This window comes from Convolutriloba macropyga, chromosome 14 (genome assembly GCF_964194025.1).
Source record: "Convolutriloba macropyga chromosome 14, txConMacr16.3, whole genome shotgun sequence".
Taxonomy (NCBI): domain Eukaryota; kingdom Metazoa; phylum Xenacoelomorpha; order Acoela; family Convolutidae; genus Convolutriloba; species Convolutriloba macropyga.
Genome location: NC_134481.1, coordinates 33,016,790 through 33,042,278, shown reverse-complemented (window position 1 = coordinate 33,042,278; position 25,489 = coordinate 33,016,790). Strand labels below are relative to the sequence as shown.

The window sequence follows — 25,489 nt, the reverse complement described above, 5'->3', positions numbered from 1 at the left end:
GCACTTGGTCGCCAGCGCCCCCTTGTCAGTGCACTAAGTCCGTCGGAGGGGGGGGGGGCTAAGATTTTGATCTAACATATGCTTAGAATCAATAGAAAAAGTCAGGTACCAAAATCTCGAGTCGGTTAGTTTGCAATTGCATAGAATTGCTTGGAGAAATATATTCAACAAGGCGGCTCATTAATGTGCGTTCGCACATGATGTTCCGACCCGCGCTCATCTACATTTTTGACTTAAATGTCTTTTGACCAACATTTTTGACAAAGAGATAATCAAACGACGAGATCTTTACAACGAGATCTGCCATTAAAAAGACAACGAGAAAAAAACAACAAAAAGATAGCAAAAAAAAACAAAACTCAATATCTAAAAAGCACTTAGTAACAACGTCAAATTACAATGAGACAAAACCCTAACGACATAGATTTTCTTTTTCCTAACTCAAACAGCAGATGGGATTTATCTTAATGAGAACCGGCAACAAGTCAACAAACAGAAGAAATATTGATGCTAAATTAAAAAATCAATCAACATTTGTTAAACCAAATAATTTCAAAAGTATTTACAATCATTAAAAATCATTAGCTTTTAGCAAAATAATTCTTGATAATTTTGTTAAAAAGTCAGAATGAAACCAATAGGTCCTGTCTTTGGTTAGACTAAGCCATAGGAACGGACTAAACATGTAGAAAAGCTCAAAAAAATACGAACAACAAATTACAATCATTGCGAAAACAAAAATTAGTGAAGCGATTAAAATCATTAGCTTTTATCTGAATATTAAGTCTTTTATTTCATTTTCTATCTGTACTAATTCAACTAAAAAGATGCTGAATGAACAAATAAGTTCAATTGGGCCACGTTTGCAAATCATTGGGATCTGTTATTACTCGATTGTGCTAAAGGAAGAGAAAAAGAAACACAAATACACCACTCACATAACTTTATGAAGACGCATATTGTCAAACAAACGAAACATCAGTAACGTTATGATATCAGTAAACATGTTAATTTTTAAAATACAAGGAATTTTACTGGACCTCTCAATGATGAGAATAAGTTACAAGTTGACGAAAAGAACAACAAACTGAAAAAATGAAAAAACCTGAAAAATCTTTTGTATCCTACAATTTAAGACTATTCGCTATAAACCGACTGCTTCGGGTAAAATCATTCATTCAATCGCCAATTACAAGCTTATGAGATCGGTCAGCATTTTATGGCTACCTAAAGAATGATAAAAAAAAGGCAAAAACAACAAATTTAAAAAAATGAGCGAGAGATATGTGGAAGCCATTAAAAAATGAACTTTCCAGTGAAAACTTTTCTACTTTGATTTAGTTTATTAACGACTATGGGATTTTTCTTCTTACCAATTTGACTCCACTAAATGCACAAACATGAAAAAATACATTAAAACCACGAAATTTTAGAGAAAACCCGAGGTCAGAACGCCATTAAATTCAATAGCTCTCAAAGGAAGCTAATAAATACGCCAGGTTACGCCTAGATGAGACGACAAAGACGTTCGTCATTCGCAGGTCATCAATATGACTTCACGATAAGTCATTGACTATGAAAACAACAACAACAAAAACAGGCAAACTTTATCCATGATCAATTGAAAATGTTCACTAAGCCAATGGGCGATATCAATATCAGGATAATGTGATAAGATTTCAAGAGGATCCAATATTACGAAAATATCCAAAAAAATTTTTGAAAAATTTTGAAATCTTGTTGCATTGAAGTCATTTAACAAATAGTTAGAAGATAAAACCTTTAGTCAGATTAATTTTGGTTGCAGTGGAACGGAAGAGGGTCCTGTCATTACTGAGACTGACTTACAATTCACGAAAACAAGTTTATGATATGTTAATGTTAAAAAAATTCGCGAAATATCATTTTTAAATCTTTAACAGCCATTAGCTGTCCAGTTAAAGCTCTAGATAGGTTCACTTAGTGCTAATTTCGGAAACTATTGCACTTTTTGTCAACGAGTGCAAGCCATAGGACTCCACAAATTTAGTAAAACCTCAATTAGAAAATCAAAATTTCATTTAAAATTACAAAAACTCGAGTCGAAGCCAAAAAAACACGATTGATTCCTTGAAAACTAAATTTTTGTTATTGTGCTTCATTAGACTGTAATTCAGGTTGTCACTAACGGAACCTCGATATGAAAAGTGACTGGTCTCTAGGTGACTTGAGAAAAATATTAAATTTCTAGGAAAAGAGCTCTCAAATAGAATTTGAATTTTTTTGATAGTACACTTTCCTATGAGACCAGAACTAGTCTTTTTTCACCTTTTGTGTATTAGGAATACAACATTAATTCCTTTTGTGGCGCGAAAGGTAATTTTGTAGCGTCCATTTGTCAGTGCACTAGTCCGTGGGCCATATAGAATTACGTTTTAACGTGCATAATGAACATAACGTGCATAGTTGATTTGAGGCCTTTCCGATTTGAAACGGAGCAGGACGGTAATCAAAAATTTAATGGTAGGAATTTTTAGACCACCTATTTAAGTCAAAATAGTTCTGCGTTTTTTCAGACAATCAATACTCAGATGCAAATAACGGTTTTTTTAAATAATAGTAAAGGCGGTAATAGAGGTAATGCATTGGAAAGGCGTGTATTTGCTCAAACGTGTACCTTAAACATTGTTTTATTTTGAGTAACTTTCTCTATAGAAAAAATATCAGAAATGTTTGTCAATGGGAAATAAAATGTTAGCAAAGCGGATGATTATTTATAGTGGTTTGATTCAGGAAGTGAAAGTCTAATTTATCCTAAACTTAGTGTCCTACAGGAAACTAAGCTTAGGACAAAAAATTAGACTTTCACTTCTTTAACTCAAAGTTCAAACTTTCAAACTAAGCTCTCAGCCTTTTAGTGACCAATAAAATTGTACCTTGGGTTCTCTAAGATGTCTATGGCTTTAGAAACCTAACTTTACTTTTGCCTTTTGATAACTTTCATTGAATTTCCGATTTAATTCTTGGAACCAAGCAGAGATTGATGATATTTTTAAAATTCCCTTAAAAGACGTAAAAACTTTTTGCCCATTAACCATTCTATTGCTTTATATCTTAATTCTGTGCTATCATTAAAAAGTGTTCCTAGACCGCCACTTAATTACCATCCGTCAGCGTAGCCAACTATTTTTTTGCGCTAACAAGTTAGATTAAATCTGTTCTGCCACCCTCCAATCTCCGTTATAACCCCATCACAGTACAAGTTATGATCTGTTACATAGCAGTTTTTATGTAAAAAATAGAACGTGCGCTTAGGGGGAAGTAAAATTAAATTAAATGTCAAGGGGCTGGGAGGTCCAACTTTTGAGAAATGGGGCAATATATCTTCAACTTTTCATATTAAACAATCAATGTTGTTGCTATGGTCATAGTGGAAGAAAATGGGGCAAAAAGTTCAACTGGTGTTTCCTGCGTTTACTAATGACTCGGGATTTCCTTATAAAACGAATAGCAGAAGCGGCGAGAAAAAAGAGCGTGAGCGTGTCAAGTCTATCTGAAAGTGAAGTTGGTGATATCGGTGTTTTGCTGAAGGATCTAAGACTGGAGTTGTTTGGAATTTCTCCAGATCAGTTGAAAAATTTGGTTAATAGCGTGGAGTAAGTATCATCGCCTTTTGCACACTTTGCGGATGCTTCGGTTGATGTCGGGAATGTTGACTGAAATGGAATTAATGTATCTTTTTGTTTGTGACCCCCCCCCCCACCACACACACACACACACACACACACACACACAGAGACGCACGTGCCAGCCATATTTTAAAATAATGATTTACTATATGGTAGCACGTGCTCTGTTACTATGGTGTGCATAACGTTCGGGGGGGGGGGGGAGGGACACAAACGGAAAAGATCCAAATAATGTACTCAAAATAATGAGAAAAATGTTTCCAATAATCTGTTCTTTACAGATGGAACTGTTTTACAGGTGCTAAAAATTTGCGCTGAAGTTAAGTTTTTAGCAAGCATTGGAGATCTGTGGGTGTTACGAAATAGTGTTTCTGCCGTATGATTTGATCCTAAAAGTTTAAGCGACTGTATATTATCAGATTACTCATTTTTCTGGAGCAATTTTGGTAGTAATTATTGTAGTCGTTTATGACTTTTAAAAATTTTGCTGAACAGATCTTGTTTTCCTATTTACTTTTTCGGCCTTGAATATCTTTCTTTTGCGCTATCACAATTGATAATATAAGCACTGAATCTCCATTCAGCCTAGTTTCCTAAACACAAAAAATGCTCAGAATATGAAGCTGTTTAGTGTCGTTAAAAGAATAAAAAATTTGCACGAAGAATTATTTAACTCTGAACTAAGTGACTTCAGCCTATGGTCAGTCTTCTTTGACATTTGAAAAGCTGTCATATGTATTTCAATTGATTTCAAAACGTAAACGCCGTTGTACTCGATTCGTTAAGCTTGAAATATAAAAAAAAACCAGATACGATCGAAATAATGCTCACAAACTACAGACAGGGTCCGATTTTTCCAATTTATTCTCCTTAGAAGATCGAAGCCTATTGGTTTCATCGGGTTTGCCGTTGTGATTTTAATAGAACTGCTGTTATTTGAGAGCAACTTTTAAAAATATTCTTAGATTGTTCCGTTTTTTACTTTAATTTCAATACAAACTATGAAAATGTAACGGCTGCTCTCCTATCAAAGTCAAGGAAAACTTTACACCGACCAGTTTGTTTCAGAGGTTTCAAATCTGTCCGGATGTTGTGTTTTTGCAGTTAACTTTTGTGAACTGTATTATCCGCTATACTGTAGAATGCCGTTGCATTACTTGTTGCTCAATTACTCCTGATAACTAATTGCTCAGCTTTGCTGTATAACAAACTTGTTTCTCTCAGAATAACAAAATAATTTTAGGAACTTTGTTCCCCAGAAAGAAAGTTTTGAGAATATCAAAGTTAATTCTCGATTCACAAGTCAAAGTTAAGTTAAAACTGTACAATCACTAATATGATCTACAGAAACAAGACACGATAACAACTAATTTACCGCTCAAGAAAGTGTGCTTCAATACGCACTGTATGTCAGTTTAATATAACCAAAATTGCAAGTTTCAACTGATTTTTGGTAGTTTTTCAAGCTCCTTTTATGCTGCTAGTCACGTGGATTTACATGTCAAATTCAACTGTTGATTGGTTGTAGATAATAATGTCGACAGAATGTGAACACTTTTCCATAACGTCACCTTTTCAGTGTAAATTTGATGTCATGGGAAGTTTGTTAACCATGTAGAACTTTTGTCGAATATTCTCTATCAATAACAGGTTGATTCGCAATCCAATCGCAAAGAATCTGATGCAATACTGTTAAGTCGTAGTATTGTTTTGCTGGTGGTTTAGGTAGTTCGAGTTTGAGTTTTACTTCATGAATGACGATTGTGTACTAATAATAGTTGCTAAATATAAATGTTGAACAAAATGAACAAATCCGTTTGGCTTCGATAGAATGTAGCATTAAATTTCGCTTGTCACGCTATAAAGGCTTGAAATGGCCTTGAAGCGCTATTCAATTTGGTAATTGAGTTAGTAAGCTCAGCCGCCATATCGCCGGCCCTGTTTTCCCTCGTGAAAACATCTTTTCCAGTTAGTACTGGGGCGAGCTTCACTACTGGTCTCTTGTACACTCCGTCGTTCGTTCGAACTATAGCTGATCGAATCACACCGTCAGACCCATCGATGGTCTCCGTAACTCGACCTAGATTGTAATATCCACGCTTATCGCTGTCCTCGATCAACCAAACGAGATCGCCTTCTTTAAGGGTTTCATTTGCTGTAGATCGCCATTTTTTCCGATTATTCAGAGTTTGCCGATATTCTTTACGAAATCTGTCCCATATGAGATTTGCATATGCTTGAGTTTGTCGAAAGAGTTTTCGATGATCCACAAAGTCTTCTGCGCATGGTAGATAGGGTAAGCAAACTTTCTTGTTGCCAAGCAAGAAGTGATTGGGGGTCAATGCTTCTAAGTCATTCACATCTGAACTGACTGGAGTCAACGGTCAAAGTCTGCTCAACAGTACACATCGTTGTTGAAAGAACGGCCTCGGTGACTGATCTGTTCCCCAACACTGCATACATTGCTTTCTTGCAACTTCTCACCAACCGCTCCCATACTCCTCCAAAGTGAGGTGCTGCGGGTGGGTTGAACTTCCATCTGATCCCTCGTTGACTTAGATGTCCTTCGATCCCTTCTTCGTTCCATGCCGCAACGTACTCTGCAAACTCTCTTTCAGCTCCAACAAAATTTGTCCCGTTGTCGCTGATGATCGTATTCGGTTTGCCTCTTCGAGCAATAAATCTCATTATTGCATTGAGACAACTATCTGTGTCTAACTTGGGTACCACTTCTATGTGCACCGCTCTCATAGTTAGACATGTAAAGAGACAACACCATCACTTTTCGTTCCTTCGCCCAATCTTCACAATGAAAGGGCCAAAGTAGTCAACTCCAACATTTGAAAAGGCTGTTGAAGCATCTAACCGCTCTTCGGGTAGATCTGCCATGACTGGTGCTGTCGTTTGTGCTCTGCCTTTTCTGCAGGTAACGCACTTCTTCTTGATTGATGTTAAGGCGTTCCGTATGCCTAGGATCAACATCTGCTGAACAATGTTTCTTACATGCTCAGTGCCTTCGTGTTGATTGTGCTTGTGCTCGTTTCGCAAGAATAATTCAACCGCATGATGTTTCCAATGTAGCAATATCGGATGCTTTGCATTGAAGTCCAATTGACGTTTGCCTATTCTGCCTTTGGTTCGAATAAGTCCTTCGTCATCTAGGAAGGGTGAGAACTGTAGAATTTTGCTGCCTTTTGGAATTTCCTTTTCAGCTTTGAGAGATTTCATCTCTTCACTATACTGTTCTTGCTGTAGTAGTTTGAAGATAGTTGCTTTTGCTTTTTCTCTTTCTTCAATGCTGACTACGAGCGTTGCTGGTTTGTGTTTGTTCACTGCTCTCTGTACGTATGCTACTGTGTTAACTAGTCTGTTAAAGTTACTGAATCGTTCCCACTGAATAAGAGCTTTTTTTCTTCAGCCTGTATCATGAAGACTGATGAGGGTATATTCTCTTTATCTGATGCAAAGATTAGGTTCACTTGCTCTGGCCATTCCCTTTCTGGTCGCTTCGACCAGGCCGGCCCAGTGAGCCACTCACTTCTCTTGAGTTCTTCAATGTTGATTGCTCTGGTGCCAATGTCCGCCGGGTTGTTGATACCGCTCACATGTTTCCGGTGAAACATCAGTTGTATCTAGTATCTCAGCCATCGATTGGCCACAAACACTTGTTGTTTACGATGGGAACTGTGTATCCACTGCAATACTGTAGTTGAGTCTGACCAAAAGCTGCAACTATTTATCTTCATTTCGTGTTCCTTGACTATCTGTTCCTTCAACCTCACTGCCATGACTGCAGCTTGCAATTCCAATCGTGGTATTGAAAGATGCCTCATCGGTGCCACTCTGCATTTTCCAATGACGAATGCTAAGTCAGCTGAGTATTCTTTTGGTTGTGAACGTAGATAGGCTACTGCACACATCGTGTCTTCAGATGCGTCAGCAAACACATGAAGTTCGGCTTTATCCTATCCCTCTCTTTGTTGAAGTACCTTCTATCGATGCTTGTTTCAGCCACTATTGGAAGTTGTTCTTTCCATCTCAGGAATTCTTCGCTAGGCTCCACTTCGTTGTCCCAACGTTGTCCATTCTTAGTCCAGATGCCTTTCAGAAGTCGTCTCATATGAACACTGAACGGAGCAAACAATCCGATCGGGTCGAATACAGAAGATACCAGTGACAGAACCTTCCTCTGGGTTATAGGTGCTTCAACTTCCTTGTTTGTACCTCTGCATACTTGAAGACTGTCATCAGATACGGTCCATTGCAGTCCTAGCACTGAGGATCCCTATGTATTGGGTTCCACTTCGACTTGCTTCGTGTTGCTGATTGACTTCAAGTCTTCTGGGATTGTTTTGGTAACTGCATCGTTATTGCTTATCCATTTCTTCAGTGCAAATCCAAGTTGTGAGAGAAGAGGTTGTAGTTGATTGAAGACTTCAATTGCTTCTTCAGGGGTTTCTACTGAATTGATGAAATCGTCCATGTAGAAGTTGTTTTGTATTGTCTTTGTTGCTATTGGATACTCTTCTTCGTTATCCAGTCCCACTCGCTTGAGAGCATAGTTTGCACAAGTTGGAGAACTCTTAGCTCCAAAAACATGACGCTGATATTCGTATATCTGAACGGGTTCGTTTGTTCTAGGACGCCATAAGAACCTCAAGCAACTTTTGTCCTGTTCGGGATCTTGCACTTGTAGAAACATCGATTCGATGTCAGCTGTTAGGGCTATTGGTCCTTCACGGAATCTAAATATTGTTCCAATCAATCCATGTAGCAGATCAGGTCCTGCTAGTAGCTTATCATTTAGGCATACTTTGTACTTGGAGGCAGCGTTGCAAACACGTCTTACTTTGCCAGGCTTCGGGTTTAGCACTGGATGGTGTGGCAAATACCATTCTTTCCCGAAGGTGCCGTTCACTACGGACTCGTCCACTATCTTTACGAATCCTTTTTCTACATCTGTATCTATTGACTGTTGATACAAAATCTTCAGATTGGGGTCCCTTTGGAATCTTCGCTCCAGTGAGTAAAGCTGACCCAGGGCTGAGCTGTAGTTGTTCGGTAGGTTTGGCTCTGGTTCACTCCACAGCATTCCCACTTCGTACCGCTCGCCTGTGAACTTTGTCGTACTCTCTAGCATCTTCTGTGCCTGCAGTTCCTTCTTTGACTGACTGACAACGTTGATTTTGGAAGCATAGGTTTCTATGTCCCACCAGGTTTGGATATTCTCAGCCACTTTCACATCTTCAGTGAAGGCGAAATGACAAACGTTTTGTCTTCTTTTGCCAGTCATGGGTCCACTGACTACCCATCCTAATTCTGTTAGAACGGCGAAAGGCTCACTTCGTGTTCCTATCTTATAGTCCAATGGGCGCTGTAGCTCGTAAGCATCTTGACCAAGGATGATGCCAACTTCCATCAAGTTAAAGTTTTTGTCGGTAAAACACTCAAGTGATTGAAGCTTTGCTTCAGCTTATTGTAGTTGTAGTTTGTGTTTCCCAATGAGATTGACGGGTGTGCAAACGCTTCGATTGAATGCACCTTTGAATGTAGTCCCTTTATTTTGAGGAGAACCTTTTCTGTCTTCAGATCCTTTGTTCCGTGTATGCCAGCTATGTTGAGTGTCACATCGGTGCCTTGGGCTCGTAACTTCTCTTGCACACTTTGATCGATGAATGAAACCGTTGATCCACTATCGAGGAAAGCATATGTGTTAAACCTGTTGCCACCGCTCTGTATTGAGACAGGAACTATCTGAAGAAAGCTTGTAACTTCGTTACTCTGATTGATTGTTGCTGCGCTTACGTTGACTGCGTGATCGCCCTCGTCCATTTGATTTTCTGAGTGTAGCAATCGGTTTTGCTTCTTGATGCATCCATTGATGCCGCACGCATTGACTTTACAATCTTTGATTGCATGTCCTTTGCCTAGACATCCGTAACATAAGCGTTGCTTTCTCACTGCTGCGTACCGATCATTCACACTCATGTTCCTGAATATTGGACAGTTCCATATTTTATGAGTGCCATCAGCTAGCGGACAGTGATCACTTTGCGTTTGCTTCGTTTCTTTCACGTTGGAACTTGCGCTGAAGTTCGACGTTTTCGAGAACCGTTTGTCTCTATTTGTTCTTCTTCTTCGGTCTTCTTCTCTTCGCTCTCCCTTGAAAGCTGAAAACCCTTCGTGCACGAATGCTATCCTAGATAGCCACTTTGCAAACTTAATCAGGTCAGGCCAATCTTCATCTTTATCATCAACATAGAACCACCACTTCTCTGAGAACTTGGGGTAGTTTATCTACTGCCATATACAGTGTCGAGCTCGATTGCAGATCACCAATCGGCTTGTACTCTTTGAGCACATTCACAAAGTTCGAAACAGTAACTGAGAAACTGATCAGACCTGTTGAGTTGTGTGGTTTCACCTGACTTGCTTTGCGAAGACTCTCCAGTTGTGCATCAAAGATCACATGAGGCCTTCCAAACTTCCTCTCCAGAATGCTCCACGCAGCACCATAGAATTGTCCAGAATAGCCCATTCCAGTGATTACTGACCTTGCCTTGCCTGTCAGTAGAGTCTTCAGGTGGCTCATCTTCTCTGAGTCTGGTATTGGTCGTTGATCCACTGTAGCAATGAACATACTAGACCACTCCGGCCATTCGAGAGGATTTCCGTCGAAGTTGTTCAACTTCAGCTTTGGTAGGCTACTACTACCTGAATAGCCAGTGTTTTATCGTAGACCAGCTCTGGGGGAAACGTCTTGGTCTTCAACACTTGAGGACCGGTCTCGTGAACTGCGATATCGTGAGAAGTGACTATGCCTGTTCACTTCAGGGGTTACTTCGAAGCGAGCTGTTGATCGTTCTGGTGTTAGAAGGATGTCGATCCTGCTGGCCCAGTCTGAGACATCTCTCTTCTTTGGGGTCCAGTTGAAGGGTGATTTATCTCGAGCACCTGTTGATTGGGAACAAGCATCATCGTTCTCTAATGCTGTTCTCTTCACTTTGCGCTCTAGCTCACGCTCTTCCTCCAGTAGTTGATGCTTGGTTTCCAGTTCCTTCATTTGCATTTCCAGCTCTAGCTTCCTTCGCTCAAACCGTGCCTGTTCTAGTCGCATCTTGGTTTCGAACTCGATATCGAATTTCTTCATCCGTTCCTCTCGCCTTTGCTTTGCTGATGATGTTTCCGAAACATTCTCCGTCTCTTGGCCACTTGCTGTTGCTCCATTTTGCACTGTTTGAGCAACTGGGTTGTCCGTTGGGTAGTTGTTGTTGCTCTCGCTGTCGTCCACTGCTTGGGTTGCGTTGCTTTGCTCTGCATTCATTGCTGGTTGCGTGCCTTTGTCTATATATGAAAGGCAATGATAGTCCAAACTTGCTTTGCACTTCCTTGCTTCTTTCAGATGCTCTTCAACGAAATTAGCTTGATAGGACACAAGCTTGTTTCGACGCTGCAGTTGCTTGATATTTCTTCCTCTAGAAGGTGAACAGTCTGTTAGTAGAGGGCCTTTAGTTTGTTGGGTCGATCTGAATCTTCACAATTATTTTGTAGCCAATCCCTGTTTTAGTGTTGACTTCTTCCAATAAATCTTGGAACTTCTTGTCGTACCTTTGAGCTGTTGATTGAAGCTCCTCTCTGCTGGTTGTGCTTGGTTGCTGTTTGCTTTGCTGGTTCCTTTTAAGCGAGGTCAACTCTTCAACGTGTTGTGTGAATTGCACTCGCACCTTTCGCTCTGCCTCACTGGCGTTGCGCTGTTGATTCGTTTTATTTTCTTTGGGGGGTACCTTTGCCACTCTACTCATCAGATTGGACAGCAGTTTGCCTTCGACTGTCCGGGTCGGCGGACCAAATGTAACGGCTGCTCTCCTATCCAAGTCAAGGAAAACTTTACCGCCCAGTTCGTTTCAGCGGTTTCAAATCTGTCCGGATGTTCTGTTTTTGCAGTTAACTTTTGTGAACTGTATTATCCGCTATACTGTAGAATGCCGTTGCATTACTTGTTGCTCAATTACTCCTGATAACTAATTGCTCAGCTTTGCTGTATAACAAACTTGTTTCTCTCAGAATAACAAAATAATTTTAGGAACTTTGTTCCCCAGAAAGAAAGTTTTGAGAATATCAAAGTTAATTCTCGATTCACAAGTCAAAGTTAAGTTAAAACTGTACAATCACTAATATGATCTACAGAAACAAGACACGATAACAACTAATTTACCGCTCAAGAAAGTGTGCTTCAATACGCACTGTATGTCAGTTTAATATAACCAAAATTGCAAGTTTCAACTGATTTTTGGTAGTTTTTCAAGCTCCTTTTATGCTGCTAGTCATGTGGATTTACATGTCAAATTCAACTGTTGATTAGTTGTAGATAATAATGTCGACAGAATGTGAACACTTTTCCATAACGTCACCTTTTCAGTTTAAATTTGATGTCATGGGAAGTTTGTTAACCATGTAGAACTTTTTGTCGAATATTCTGTATCAATAACAGGTTGATTCGCAATCCAATCGCAAAGAATCTGATGCAATACTGTTAAGTCGTAGTATTGTTTTGCTGGTGGTTTAGGTAGTTCGAGTTTGAGTTTTACTTCATGAATGACGATTGTGTACTAATAATAGTTGCTAAATATAAATGTTGAACGAAATGAACAAATCCGTTTGGCTTCGATAGAATGTAGCATTAAATTTCGCTTGTCACGCTATTCTAGCTTTAAGGCTTGAAATGGCCTTGAAGCGCTATTCAATTTGGTAATTGAGTTAGTAAGCTCAGCCGCCACAGAAAAAGTTCTGGTTCCGCGTTATCGCAGCAGAATAGCATTAGGCCAGAGCGGGCTGTTCTTAGCTGCACTTTTTTTCATGATCATTATGGTTCCTTTTTGTCCCTTATTTTCGTCTGAAAATTTCGCAAGGTACCATCATTGCAGTGAAGATTGTTATTTTAAACTGTCTTCCTAATTTTGTCGAAATATATTATCTTCGTATATTTGAAGTCAATCATACTTCTATGAAAATCTAATGAATGATTTTGAAGGTAAATGATTCGGTATATTGCAAAGGTGAGGTTTTTGAAATTGTACAAGTGGCTTGTTGTTGGCGGAATCTTGACACTGTTTGGTTAGGTAATCGATTTTGAAGTTATAAACCGTGAAGTGTGTCGTAGATATCTGATAATTTTTGAGGGACGAAATGGTTTTTATGTTGGCTTACAGATTAAAAGACAGTTTTCAGCAGTTTCTATCACAGTTTTTCGCTTGAAGTTTTTGAGTGTAATGATTTGATCACATTTTTCAAAAAGAATAGTGGGATGTTTTTGTGATTGTTTGCGCTTGATTTCTACGATTTATAACGGACCTTCTCGAGTCTATGCGTGTGTTTGATTTCTAGGTAGACAGGTTGCTATTAATAATAGAAAACAAGACGGCTCATGCGAGATTCTGCGTAGCACAGAGTGTTCCAACATGCATCCCATGTTTGCCTTTGTTCTGAGAAGAAAAGCTCCTTTAAGTATCAGTTTTGTAAGTCTCAAATTGAAGCAATTTTAGGGGAGCAACCTTATTAGAACGTTCTTTAATATGCACACTTGAAACAAAATAACAGCCCTCATTTTGGTATAATTTTAAGAGATATACCTGAACCACTGTCATTTATTTTGCAACATAAAGCAGCTCCTCAAAAGGTTATAGTTCAACAAGATCAATCAGTCGCAAAAACATCTTAACAAACACAGTAATTTGCAGCAAGAATTTGATGCGATGAGTTTACACGCTGAATGTAATCAAGAAATAAATGACTTTTCTTTATTTACTATAATTAATTTGTGATTAAAAATCTTTAAATATTTGATAAAGTCAAGATCTAGTTCAAACGTTTTTTGAACAAGATGTTAGAATATCAAGATGTCATCAAAAGTTCCGGTTGTTCTTTATGTCAAGTTTTGTGTTACGAGTACGAACTCTGTTTATAATTGTTTGCAATTCATTGGTCCTATTTTCGGGCAGTTTCTAATTTTGAACAATTTAATTTATAAAAGCAAAAAAACTTATTCAACATTCACTTTTTTACATGAGAAACGGGAAAAAAGTATGAAATTTACGGTGTTTACAAATATAATATTCTTTTCGTTTTTTTCGCAAATTACTGTGTTCTTTTCTGTTCGTGTTGTTACGATTTCCCCGCATCAATTTGGCTATTCATGTTCAGAAGAACCAATTATGTTGTTTTATGTCATATTAACACATAAACATATGGGGTTTTGCAATTAAAAGAGCTTGCGAGGTATAGCTTAGCTTGCAAGAAAATTTTCGTAAATTCAGTTTCCTATTTTTTGTTTCAATTAATATTTACTGATTATTTTTCACGCTTTGAGTTGAATTAAATAGGCGGTCAACCCATGAGGCTGACGGAAAACTTAAATTCTATCGTGATCTGAAGCATCAGGAACAATCAACGGAAAATGGATTAGCAAAAAAATCTTTTTATCACGTTGTTTTCTCTTGTCCTCGTCTCCAGTATCCAATATTTGTTGACTTGTGACTTCTCAATCAAATCAATTTTTAAATGAAATGTTAGCAGGGTTGCGACTTAGGGTTCACATCAGAATTTTCTGAATTAAGTTATTGTTTATTTATAAAACTTTTGATCTATCTCAATCCGAAAAATTGAAATTGTTCCCATAGCTTTGCCGATAAATCAACTAGTCTATTGTAAAGCAGCTTTTTCTTTCAGACGAAATTAACTTGTTCCAAGAGATTAGCGGAATAGTTCAACTTCGTTGGGTTTTTAGCAAAATTGTTTACTGTAGATTGGTTGCACCTAAGTTATATCCAAATTTTTCATTTGGAGACGGCTTCTGGTAAATGAAAATAGGAGAACTAATAAGTCAACAAATAGTTTTAAAACTCCTTTAAGGTTTCAATAAAAGGGAAATTGAAAGTTTTTAATAAAATTTTTCTCAGCTATTTAACTTTTATGTAAGGAAATTTTTTCTTCGTTTTGTTTGCAAACAAGGTTTTATTATCACCGATAAATTTATTATTGTATAATTCAATGTCAAGATTTCTTTCAAATATATTAATATATCTTAATATTTGAATATCCTTGTCCTTTAATCATTTTTTCCCTTTTTAAACAGCTTTTGTTGAAACAACGAGCAAAAAATTTTAGTTTTATTCATAGAAGTCAAAACTAGCCTCAAACGTCTAGTCAATGGTTTTCCTCTTTTCTCTACGATGCGTAAACAAAAATAAAAATTTGACTGAAAACCGGCTTCGCATATATATTCCTTTATTTTGAATAAATGTTGCAACAATAATCGCGAAAAGATATTTTTGCTCTAAATCTGGTGAAATAAAATACAATTCATGCATTGGTATTGCAATTAGAAGATCAATTGATTTTTATTAAATCTTTTAAATTTTGATTGATTTCCAAGACCTCAATATCAGTATATCAAAATTAAGAACTTAATTTTTTTGTCCAGGCTTCTTGAATAGTTGATTTCGTTCTTTAGTTGTAATTCAGGAGGACGTGCTTGGTTTTTCAGTTCGCTATGCCTTTTGATCACGGTTCATTGCTCTAAAACAAACTTTGTAGCAATTATATTAGTGCTGTGGGTCTTTTTTATGCGATTTTTTGCTTGACCGATTTTTCATTTGACCCATTTGACTTTTCGTCCTCAAAAACGGGATAAACAGGTAGCGCTCATTGGGCATTAAGTTCTCTTAGAGCCTTTCAGCTCACTATTCTCCAAGTATGCGGTTCACAAACTGTTTTGGAGATTTATACTTATGCCTCCCCAATATCGCCACCACTGCACATATTTTTGCAGGTTTGCGGCTATTTTCTGGCAATCTTCCATTTATGTTTTCTCTTAAATTAAGTTACTCATTGTTCAGGTCGTAAGGGAACCGTGTAGACAAAAAACGCCCTCCCACCGTTGCCCACCTCCACTGTTCCCCCTGCTGCGCTCACCTTACGCCCCTTCAATTAAGCTGAAGCTAACCTCACTACACCGTGGCTAGCTACTGACGAAGCCAACTGGTCGTTTGAGAGCAATTCGCCCGACGTTAGTCGGCTATGTTTTTCATTGTACATAAGTCACGGTTTTCACGGTTGACTTCTGACCAGTTGCACTCACTGTTTCAACTGAACGGATTTTAAATGCTCTCATTTATTGGATTACGTAATGTAATGAATACGGTCAATGTCAAAACAGCAAAATAAAAAAAAACGGTAGAAACCGAAAAGTTATAGTGCATTAGGTTATCAAAGTTCATAAGAGCTTTTGCTAGCTGACGTTATTATTAAGCTTGTTAGAAGCTGAGTTAAGTATATAGTTTAAGAATCTAACTGAAACTTTGTGACACCTAGAAAAATCTGTGCATTTTTTTCTTTCTGTTTCAATCACGATATGCGTCAATGGGGTCAACGGTGGCTATTTGCGGGCTATGTTTTAAATTTGTCAGTAGTTTAGAGAAGACGTCACACGAATTGAGCTCTTCGAGAGCAAAGAAATCAGTATCATCGCGTTCGGAGTCAAACCTGGCCGAGCCATCCCTCTCCACAACCACCCCTACATGTATGGCTTTATGAAGCACGTCATGGGAAGTGGCAATGTACAGTCTTACACATTCGACTCAAAGGATGACGCGTACAACATAATTGATGACAGAATTTTCTATGCCGGTGATTTGGTCCATGTTATAAAGAGGCCTGTTCTTTCCCATATACGATCTTTTTGAAATGGACCATTTACATTAATTTTACCAAATACTCATCATTTGGTGGAAAACGAAGCAGTATTTTTTGGTGTATTTTTATGGAATTTTCGGTCAGTTTGTTTTCCTTTTAAGGAATTTTTTGCTGTATTATATTGAAATGAGTCAGCCTCATTGGCAAACGGTATTACTACTACCAACAAGAGACCACTGAAAATGATCGCTTTTGTATCAAGATAAATGGCTAATTGAAAGAAAGTGTTTAATTTCTTGAACTTGAATTAGAGTGCTAGCACAGAACGTGATTCCATAGCTCAATATCCTTTAGAAGCTTCTAAGTGAAATTCAGCTATGGAATCACGTTCTGTGATTTTTTTAAGGTCTTAGTCGGTCTCATTTTCGGTAATGCTCTCTTTTCCTGCAATAAATTGTTTAGCTCTCAAATAATTCAGAACTCCCAGAATTTAATTTTTTCGTGTTGTTTTGTGTTTCGAGTTTTGTTTAATTATTAGAGATCACTGATGGGAAAGAATTGAAAAGGCCAGTGACAACAATTGGTAGGGCAACGGTTGATAAAGTTTTCAATTTTGATCCCAAGATTGATAATTTCCATACTGTTGTTGCGTCAGAGAATGAGCCGGTCGGGTTTATAGATGTTCTGATTCCACCGTATGACGGAAATGTTAGAAAGCTCTCGTTTTGGAGAGAACTGCTCCAAAGTGACGAACGCGTTTTGGAGCCAAGCCTGGCCGAGTGTCGTACTTTGGAGCAAATTGGAATCCCTGAAAACTTTACTAGGCTTCATATGGGTCGTGCCGCGGCTATAAAAAGACTGGAAGATTTGAACATCACGAGAAACAATCAAACAACTAAGGTAAACCAAAATTATTAGCATAAGATCATAATTTAACATGTTAAAAATCTGGCAAATCTTTTAGATGATCTCAAACGAAGGTATTATTTTGCTTTTAGTGGCACAATGAAGTTTTGATTTAATCTCACAAATGTAGTTCGTTTATCTTTTTCGCAGCTTTTGTACACAAATAAAAAGGGGTGAACAGAATTCGTAGCAAAGTTTCTCTAACCCTAACCGGGCTCTTTTTGTTCTATTTCGGTCTTGCTGGGTATTTGATTTGAAACTTTTCAACTCTAACCGAGTACTTTGCATAAAATTCTGTCCTATTCGATCAACGTTGTTAAAATGAAAACATACGTTCAGCACTAACCCTGCGCACATCAATACTGTCTGCGCACATTAGAAAGTGTTTGATGGCTCGATAGAAATCTGACGCAAGCTCTGATGTTGCTCTGGTTTGGATGTAGTCCATCATGGTAAAAGTGCTTGGCAGGTATCAATTTCTTCAGAATAACAAATGGAACATGCAACTTTCTGACAGCGTGTCGATAAGAGTAATGAGCCTTGCAATAGCTTGTTTTTTTTCCGATCTATCAATTACACAACAGAGACATGTTGATCGTGCAATTTGAGCCTTTGAAACAGAATGTACAATTGGTCGGAAGTTTCTATTGGACTCTTTAATCGTGTATAATTTCTATCATAGAGATTGTTAGTACACGCCAAAATCAGCACTCCGCACTTTGCTGTCAGAAAGCTCCCTGAAAACGCCTTCGCAGCGCATTGTTGAGATACTTCGACCTGGAACAGAAGTAGTTACCGTAAATGGTTACCGTTAGAAATTGTGAATTTTTGTTACTTTTATTTAGCCGCTATTTGTATTTAAAAAGAAAGAAGATTCTTTTAGAACATTGAAAACTTCACCTTTTTAAATTTGTCGGCTCATTTTTGTTCCGACCCACTTTAGTGGGGGAGGAACTATATACTCAAATGGTTTTTTTTTGTTCAGTCAATTTTGGCCGATCGATATAATCATCGTAGAGAGTTGTGAGTGGTATCATTAGAAAGCCCGTCCAGCGTAGAATATGGAATTAAAAAGATTTTTTCAATTATCGCTTTTTATAGGGAGTTATCGAGGTTTAAAGTTTTATCAGACGTATATTAGACGTAATTCAGCTATTTTTATTCACATTTTCGGTATTTTTGATCAAATTTTTGTCAATTTTGGTAAAATGTGAAAAATTTTAAATTTAGTCATATTGACTTTATGTCTAACGACAGAGGAGGGTTGCTGAATTGTTTGATCTGAGTTTTTTGGTTAAAATTTTTGCTAAATTTTTCAAAATTTAGACTTTCGTCAAAAATATGACCAAATTTGCTATTTTAGCCCACTTGCTTTAAATTTGAGGGAAGTATATACCTTTAATCTGCGGTCATATTCTTGTTAACCTCAAAAAAGAGCTAGTTATACTCCCACCGTCTTATAAAGTCTGCTGAAATGAAAATTTTGCCAGTTTTTGGCAAATTTAAACTCGATAATTGTACAAAATGCATTATTTAGTTTTGACAAACAATAAAATTTTGTTCAAAAATTGATCTTTTTTGCAACCACTTGAAAAATTGGGTGTTTTGCTACACTCCCAGCGGTATCTGGGCTGATCTTAATCTCATCATGGATCCTTACGATAAAAAATTAGATTTTAATGGGTCGCGAACTTTTTTCAGAATATTTCCGCTACGTAAGTGTTTTTTACGTTCAACAAAGACAAGAATTTTAGATCAGGGCTCAATTAATCACAGACACTATTTACAATAAACGAGATCCAACGAGATTATATTCTGGCTTCAGAGTTAAGCTCATGGTTTTTATGGCTGTGACTAAAGGTTTTCGTAAAAGTTTTATGGACTTCTTGAGTTTTGCTTTCATTTGTTCTACTTTTTGTAGCCCAATGACGTAGTGTCTCCAATCAAAGATACAGTTAGTTTTTCAAGAGGTATAATTGAACCTAGAGAGTTCTTTCAGTTGTTACCGAATGTCTGTTATGACTTTGAATATCTTTGTTTTAAGAAAATATCGGTGATTTTTTGAAACTTTCAATATTTCATCTTATTTCTCTCAACTTCGAGTACAGTCTCAGCAAAAACAGGCGAAAACAGATTTCGTGGGAGTCATAAAATAATGACGATAACGGTTTTTTATTCAACTAATGATTTCCTTGTTTTCCAATTTTTTTTATTTTTTTTGCATAATTGCGTATTTTATGAGTTCATTCTGTTTTCCTGCCGAATTGTTACATTATTGACAATTTCAATCGTAGAAAAGCATAGTGGAAAAAATTTTAAGCGTTGAAAAAAGGCGTTTCTGAATAGATTAATTTTTTTCTTTATTATTTATACCTTTTGGCTGAGACACAGTTATCTAAAAAAATTTAGTGGATTTTTTATTTTTGCCTAGGTTTTTCTTTGTTTTTGCTGTTGTACGTCATATAACTGATGAAGATAGACCTCAATTGTTTCATCATGACCTAACTTAATCTAGTTAAAGATTTCAGTTAATAGTTTTTTGTTTTAATGACTTTCAAATTAAACTTTAAAAAATTTGTTTTCAACTGTCTCCTTTGTGCTTTCATTTTCGTCACCATGTCACTCAATCTCCATAATTCGTCACCATCTGCAAAAATCTCAGTTACTTGTGTTCATTCAAGCGTTTCTTGCTCTTGGTTATATGTTATGACTGGTTGCTTTGACCATTTTGCTTCATAAAAACTTTTAGAGATTTCTATTATGTTCAGTTTTTTGGTTTCTTTTTGGCACGTCTACGTAATCCCTCTATGAGGAAGACAAGGAGAAAGTGATGATTTACACTTCTTGTGGGTAACAATTTATAATTATAGTGCCTTGGACAGTGTGATGTCGTAAAATTGTTTGAGGTTTTGGCTTCTTTCTGTATTTGTTTTTTTTTGTGGGGTCGTAACTTAGTCTGATTATTAGCAGGCTATGTTGACTTCCCGAGGTGTTGCAATTTTATCCATGCTTTCTGTTGAACTCCTAAATGAATTTGAAAAACATAGTTTTTCGATCGATTTGTAGCTCAGTCTCAGTAAATTTAGGTCACAAACCGTTTCCAGTGAGCTATAATTTAATCATTCGAACGGTTTTAGCTTCAAACATTTGCTTCTCGGCTTTGTTACTACTGTTACTTCGAGATTTCATAACATGTAATATAATGATTTTTATATATTTTTTTATAATTTAAAGGATTTTTGTTTTCTTTTTAATTTGTAACAATAATTGTAGGTCCCATTAGCTTTAAAACTTTGCGCAATTGAACACTGGTGATGAGGTGTCTCAATTGCTAGCCATAGAGATTTACATGAACATTTAGTGATTTCCGTTGATATCTGACGATATTAATATTTGTTATATTAATTGTTTTCAAAAATAGAAACGTATTTTTGAACTTCGCACCTCTTTGCTCTTGTTTGTCAACCTGTTATCCAGTCGCATTGAGGACTGGTCCCATATCTTTTCTAATAGCTTAAATTTAGCTCAAATTGTTTTGTTTGGGTTTTATCTGATGCGAGTATCATTTTGTTCAGGTTTTTTTTGTTATAGACATCAAGTTTTGGTCGTAAATAATGTTTGTTGTTAGATTTTTATTAATGTTTTTTCTAGTAGTCATATTACCAACAACTTACATCGGCCCTCTAGCGTGGCATTATTGTATTTCATTGGTTGTTTATTGAACGGTATGCTTGTTTTTGAGTTCTCTATCTCTTCATTTGGTAGCCAATTATGTCAAGAATGTGGATGAGTGGGGTCGGAACATTATGTGCGTACGCACATTACCGAGCCTCCTTGTTTTACTTGAAATTTGATTTCAGTATCATGAAAAACTTAGATTTAAGGAATATGTGAATTTGACCAAGATATTTCAACAGCGAAGTGGAAACAAATAACTGAAAAAAAACAAATGATTTAAATTTAGCTCAAGAGCAAAAATATTTACTCGTCATTGTGATAAGATTGCAATTTATATAATTTTCTCATTGATACGTGACTTCATATACGAGCAGCTTCTGAGCCTTTTCAGTTCCCAAATTAAATGATCCTGATCTATTAATCAGGTCCCTAATCTCTAAATTCGTACTGTAAATATCAGTATTTGATATTCTCTCATTCTTGAGAAATTAATTTTTCGAAATTAGATTAAAACGCTTTTTTTCGCCTGCGAAAGTTCACAGTCCTACCATTTTCAATTGCAACTTATTTTGTTGGATCTTTACATTTTGTATGGTGGTCAATTCAGAGTTTTTTTTACAAGATTTTCATTTAATTCGTTGTATTTTTTGGTGGTTTGTAAATTGTCTAATTGTTTGCTTAAGAAACAAAAAACTGAAGATTCTACGGATCCAAAATGCTGCTATAGTGATCATTTTGTTGCAATCACCCAATGTTATGATGTGTCTCTACGTTAGCATCAAAGACGAAGTGGTGTGATATTTCTATTTATGGCAATCGGGTCAGATCTCAGCGTATCTTTTTTGGTAGTCACGCGAGGTCACGAAAATTGATTGAGATCGCCCCACATCAATTGAGGTCATTGAGAACTGAATGAATACATAACTATTCCATCACATGATATCACTTAACAATAGATAGTTTGTGATTCTATTTGCAAATCATTAATGGTACCATCCTCTATTGTTTATAAGTGAAACCACAACTGATAACTCAATCTGAAGCGTCTGCGTTCACGATTTCACCTCCATTTTATAACATATTCTGATTAAGTCAAGTTCTTCTTCCTTTGAACTGATCTGAACTAGTCCTTGATTAATAATTTTCTCGTTTTTCTGATATATCACTAAGTGCTGTGAACGATAGAAATGGCTTCAGTTTGCTTAATGGCACCTGACGTGACTTTAAAGCGCGGAATCAACAAAGTTTCAACACCGATCAACAACAACAACAATGATTTCACACAAACTGAAAACCCGAAACGTTCAGCTGACGTCTCAAACGAAAAAGAAATAACACTTCTTAAAAACGAAACAAAACGGCTAAGACAGGAACATGTCGGACCAAATGTAGATATATTTTTCAAAGAAGATCCTCTTAAAATTATCAGAGGGAAAGGTCAATATCTCTATGACGAAGAGGGAAATCAATACCTGGACTGTAATTCCAATGTGAACCACGTGGGACATTCGCACCCCGAAGTTGCAGAAGCCGTTTACAAGCAAATGTTGACTCTCAACGTAAACAGTCGCTTTCTTAGTGACAAACATTCACTTTATGCTAAGAAATTGACAGACAAATTCCCTGAAGGTTTAGACTTTTGTTATTTTGCAAACTCCGGCTCTGAAGCGATTGATTTAGCTGTGCAAATGTCAAGAGCGTACCATAAAGGCAAACGACAGAAGATTATGTGTCTAGAAATGGCGTACCATGGTCACTTGGAAACGACGATGCGTCTCTCGGATTACAAGAAAAAAGACGGAAAGCTTCCTTATGGATTCGCCGATCTTGGAAAGAATGACTATGTCAAGCTGGTGCCCATTCCGGACCCTTTAAGAGGGAAGTTTGCCCATATTCAAGACGAAACGGAGCAATGCAATGCTTATGTGAACTCAGTTGCAGATATAATTGAAAGCGAGAGAGATGAAAACGGAAAGTGTTCTATTGCAGCTTTCATAGCCGAGTCATTGCCTTCGTGTGCTGGTCAAATCGTTTTCCCCAAGAATTACTTGAAACGAGTTTACGAGCTTCTCCGTAAAGAGGATATCTTGACAATCGCCGATGAAGTCCAGACGGGCTTCGGAAGAATTGGAACCCATTTCTGGGCATTTGAGATGCATGAGGTGGTGCCAGATATTGTATCTGTTGGAAAGCCGATCGCAAACGGATATCCGCTCAGTGCGTTAGTTGTTACTGAGAATGTCGCTAACGCTTTTTGCGCTGGAAAACGAACCTATTTCAATACTTTCGGAGGTGCGCCGTGTGCTATGGCAGCTGGTCTGTCAGTCCTCGAAATAATTGAGAAAGAAAGGCTTCAACAACATGCGCTTGAAGTTGGCAATTATTTAAAGCATCTGCTCGAGAAACTGAAACAAAAACACTGGATGATAGCCGATGTGCGTGGACAAGGACTATTTGTGGGTTTCGAACTCATTCGAAAGAAAGGTACGCTTGAACCAGCTACCAAGGAAGCTGATGATCTTCAGATGCGAATGATGCGAGAAGATCGGATTCTGATCAATCTTGACGGGAGGTTCAATTCTGTGGTCAAGTTTAAGCCGCCAATGTGTTTCAACAAGGAAGACTCTGATTGCGTGTATGAGAGCATTGATCGAATTTTGTCAGAAATGGAGGCCACACTTTCAAGTTCTGAAGAACATAGCCTGGATAACAGTCCTAAACTGAAATAATTTAAAAGCAACTAATTTATTTCACAATATATTAGTAAACATTGCTCACTTAGTTAATATGTAAGTTCTGGTGCTATTGCCTAACTGCGGAAAAACGGCATTATTTTTTATGGTAGAAAATTATATATGCTTGAATTCATTGCAATAGAAATTCTCTTTCGTATATGTTGAAGGTGAAGAACTTCTGCGTCATTAATTATAGCAGGTGTAAGGGAAATCAAAATTAGTATAATTTATTCTGTTTTTTAAATATATTTTTCTGTTTCTTTCCGGAAGCGAGGTCATGTACTATGTTCGAACTGTTAGCATTTTAAAGCATGATCTCCGAAAAAAATACATTTTTTGTAGCTCCTAAAATAAGTTTGTCATGAAAAAGCAACAACTCTCCTTTTTATGGTTCATTTTTATCTGATTGATACGAATTGTATTCTTGATGTACACGCACCAATCGAGATTGAACTGGCTCATCGTTCCGAGGAAAAATTGTTGATAAAACAGTGAGTAATAACTAAAACCAGAAACTGATTTGTTTTTTTTTAAAAAACATCCGTTTTTACCTGTTTAAAACGATGAAAAAATGACGTGCTGGCATCATTCAAAAGTGGAGGAATTTGGCTAATGGAAAGTGTGTAGAGCTGCAACAAGAATATTTATTTGAATGAATTCTTCAAAAGCTCAAAAACAAAAATGGGGTTTTACTGGAAGAAATAGATCAAAGAACAGCAAAGGTGGTTTTGTGGAAGAAGTCCTATGCTTCTAGAGAAATGGGCATCTTCAATGGCCGAAGTGTTTCTTTTAATATTTCAACAAAAAGTTTATTTCTTGACATCGTTGGATTTGTAAAAAATCATTGACGAATTGGACAGACTTCTGATCAATCGTTTCTTGGAAGACCTTGAATAAACTGGTGAACGGCGAAACAAAATACTGAAACAAAATACTTTAGCTATCAAAGTACTGAGTCTTTAACACAAGCTACGCTTATTTAATTTGCTCTCGAACGAAGTGTGAGTCATTTTTTGTAAACATGTCTCTTTATGAAAATTTTTTCTAGAGAATTTTTATTTCACTTCTCGAGTGTCTTTCTCATGCTTGACTTGATTTTTGCCTGGTCTAATTTGCTCTCATTCAGAATTTATTTCTGTTGCTGAGACGAAAGCGACCTAAGCAATTACGGTGCAAAGCTCCGAAGGGTAGTGGTTAGTGTCGCAGATTTTTATCCAGATCACGTGCTAGAAATCCCTCCATCTGAATTAAATTGCCCCGCCTGTCGTTCGAGAGCAATTTGAGCGACGTTAGTCGGTTTATGTTTAACTAAGAGGCTAATAAGTCACTTGGGAAATTATTATGAAATAGATCACTTTTAGATGTTGCTAAAGGTTTCAATGTATTTTTGCATGATTTTTTCTTTAAAAAATTGATAGTTTTAGTTTTTCATAATTGTCGTTTTATAAAAAAAATCGAATCGAGCTCGACTTTAACTTCTTGTCATGTTATCGGATAAAACTGCTTACCATAGTGTTCTTCGACAGGGTACAACATTAAGACCCGTAATTTTTCCTCTTTACGCTAATGTCTTCTACAAACAAATTCGAGGCTAATTTGAGAGTGCCCAGTTTGCTCTAGATAGATAAGTTTAGTTTGCCTATTTGGTACGTGCTAAAACATTTCATAAATTTTTAATATAGTTTATTTCATCTGATTGATATGCAACTTTTGTAATTGAATTTATCAGCAAAGAAACTTAAATTGTTCTGAATATTAACCCCCAATATTTGTCCCAATAAGTGTAACCAATTTGAATGTTACAGAAAACTT

At 37.0% G+C, this 25,489-nt stretch overlaps 2 protein-coding genes across 3 annotated transcripts; both read left to right on the top strand.

Moving 5' to 3' along the window:
* Positions 1-2,866: 2,866 nt before the first annotated feature.
* LOC142353097 (2-aminoethanethiol dioxygenase-like) lies at positions 2,867-17,303 on the top strand. Of its 2 annotated transcripts, none has more exons than XM_075405293.1 (4): positions 2,867-3,051; positions 3,451-3,635; positions 16,141-16,379; positions 16,927-17,303. In XM_075405293.1, exons 2-4 carry the CDS (start codon positions 3,460-3,462, stop codon positions 17,274-17,276), a joined length of 765 nt encoding a protein of 254 aa, XP_075261408.1. In that variant the 5' UTR covers positions 2,867-3,051; positions 3,451-3,459; the 3' UTR covers positions 17,277-17,303. The 2 variants fall into 2 exon arrangements, with proteins under 2 accessions (XP_075261408.1, XP_075261409.1); XM_075405294.1 differs by having other exon boundaries at positions 3,433-3,635.
* A 4,654-nt stretch (positions 17,304-21,957) lies between these two features.
* On the top strand, positions 21,958-23,946 carry LOC142353503 (5-phosphohydroxy-L-lysine phospho-lyase-like). Its single transcript, XM_075405754.1, has one exon. It carries the CDS (start codon positions 22,130-22,132, stop codon positions 23,669-23,671), a length of 1,542 nt encoding a protein of 513 aa, XP_075261869.1. The 5' UTR covers positions 21,958-22,129; the 3' UTR covers positions 23,672-23,946.
* Positions 23,947-25,489: the final 1,543 nt, after the last annotated feature.

Coding starts and splice junctions, on each gene's coding strand:
- LOC142353097 (XM_075405293.1), top strand. CDS start 3,460: ATGACTCGGGATTTCCTTATAAAACGAATAGCAGAAGCGGCGAGAAAA. Junction 3,636..16,140: donor AATTTGGTTAATAGCGTGGA/GTAAGTATCATC, acceptor TCAGTAGTTTAG/AGAAGACGTCACACGAATTG. Junction 16,380..16,926: donor GGTCCATGTTATAAAGAGGC/CTGTTCTTTCCC, acceptor AATTGAAAAGGC/CAGTGACAACAATTGGTAGG.
- LOC142353503 (XM_075405754.1), top strand. CDS start 22,130: ATGGCTTCAGTTTGCTTAATGGCACCTGACGTGACTTTAAAGCGCGGA.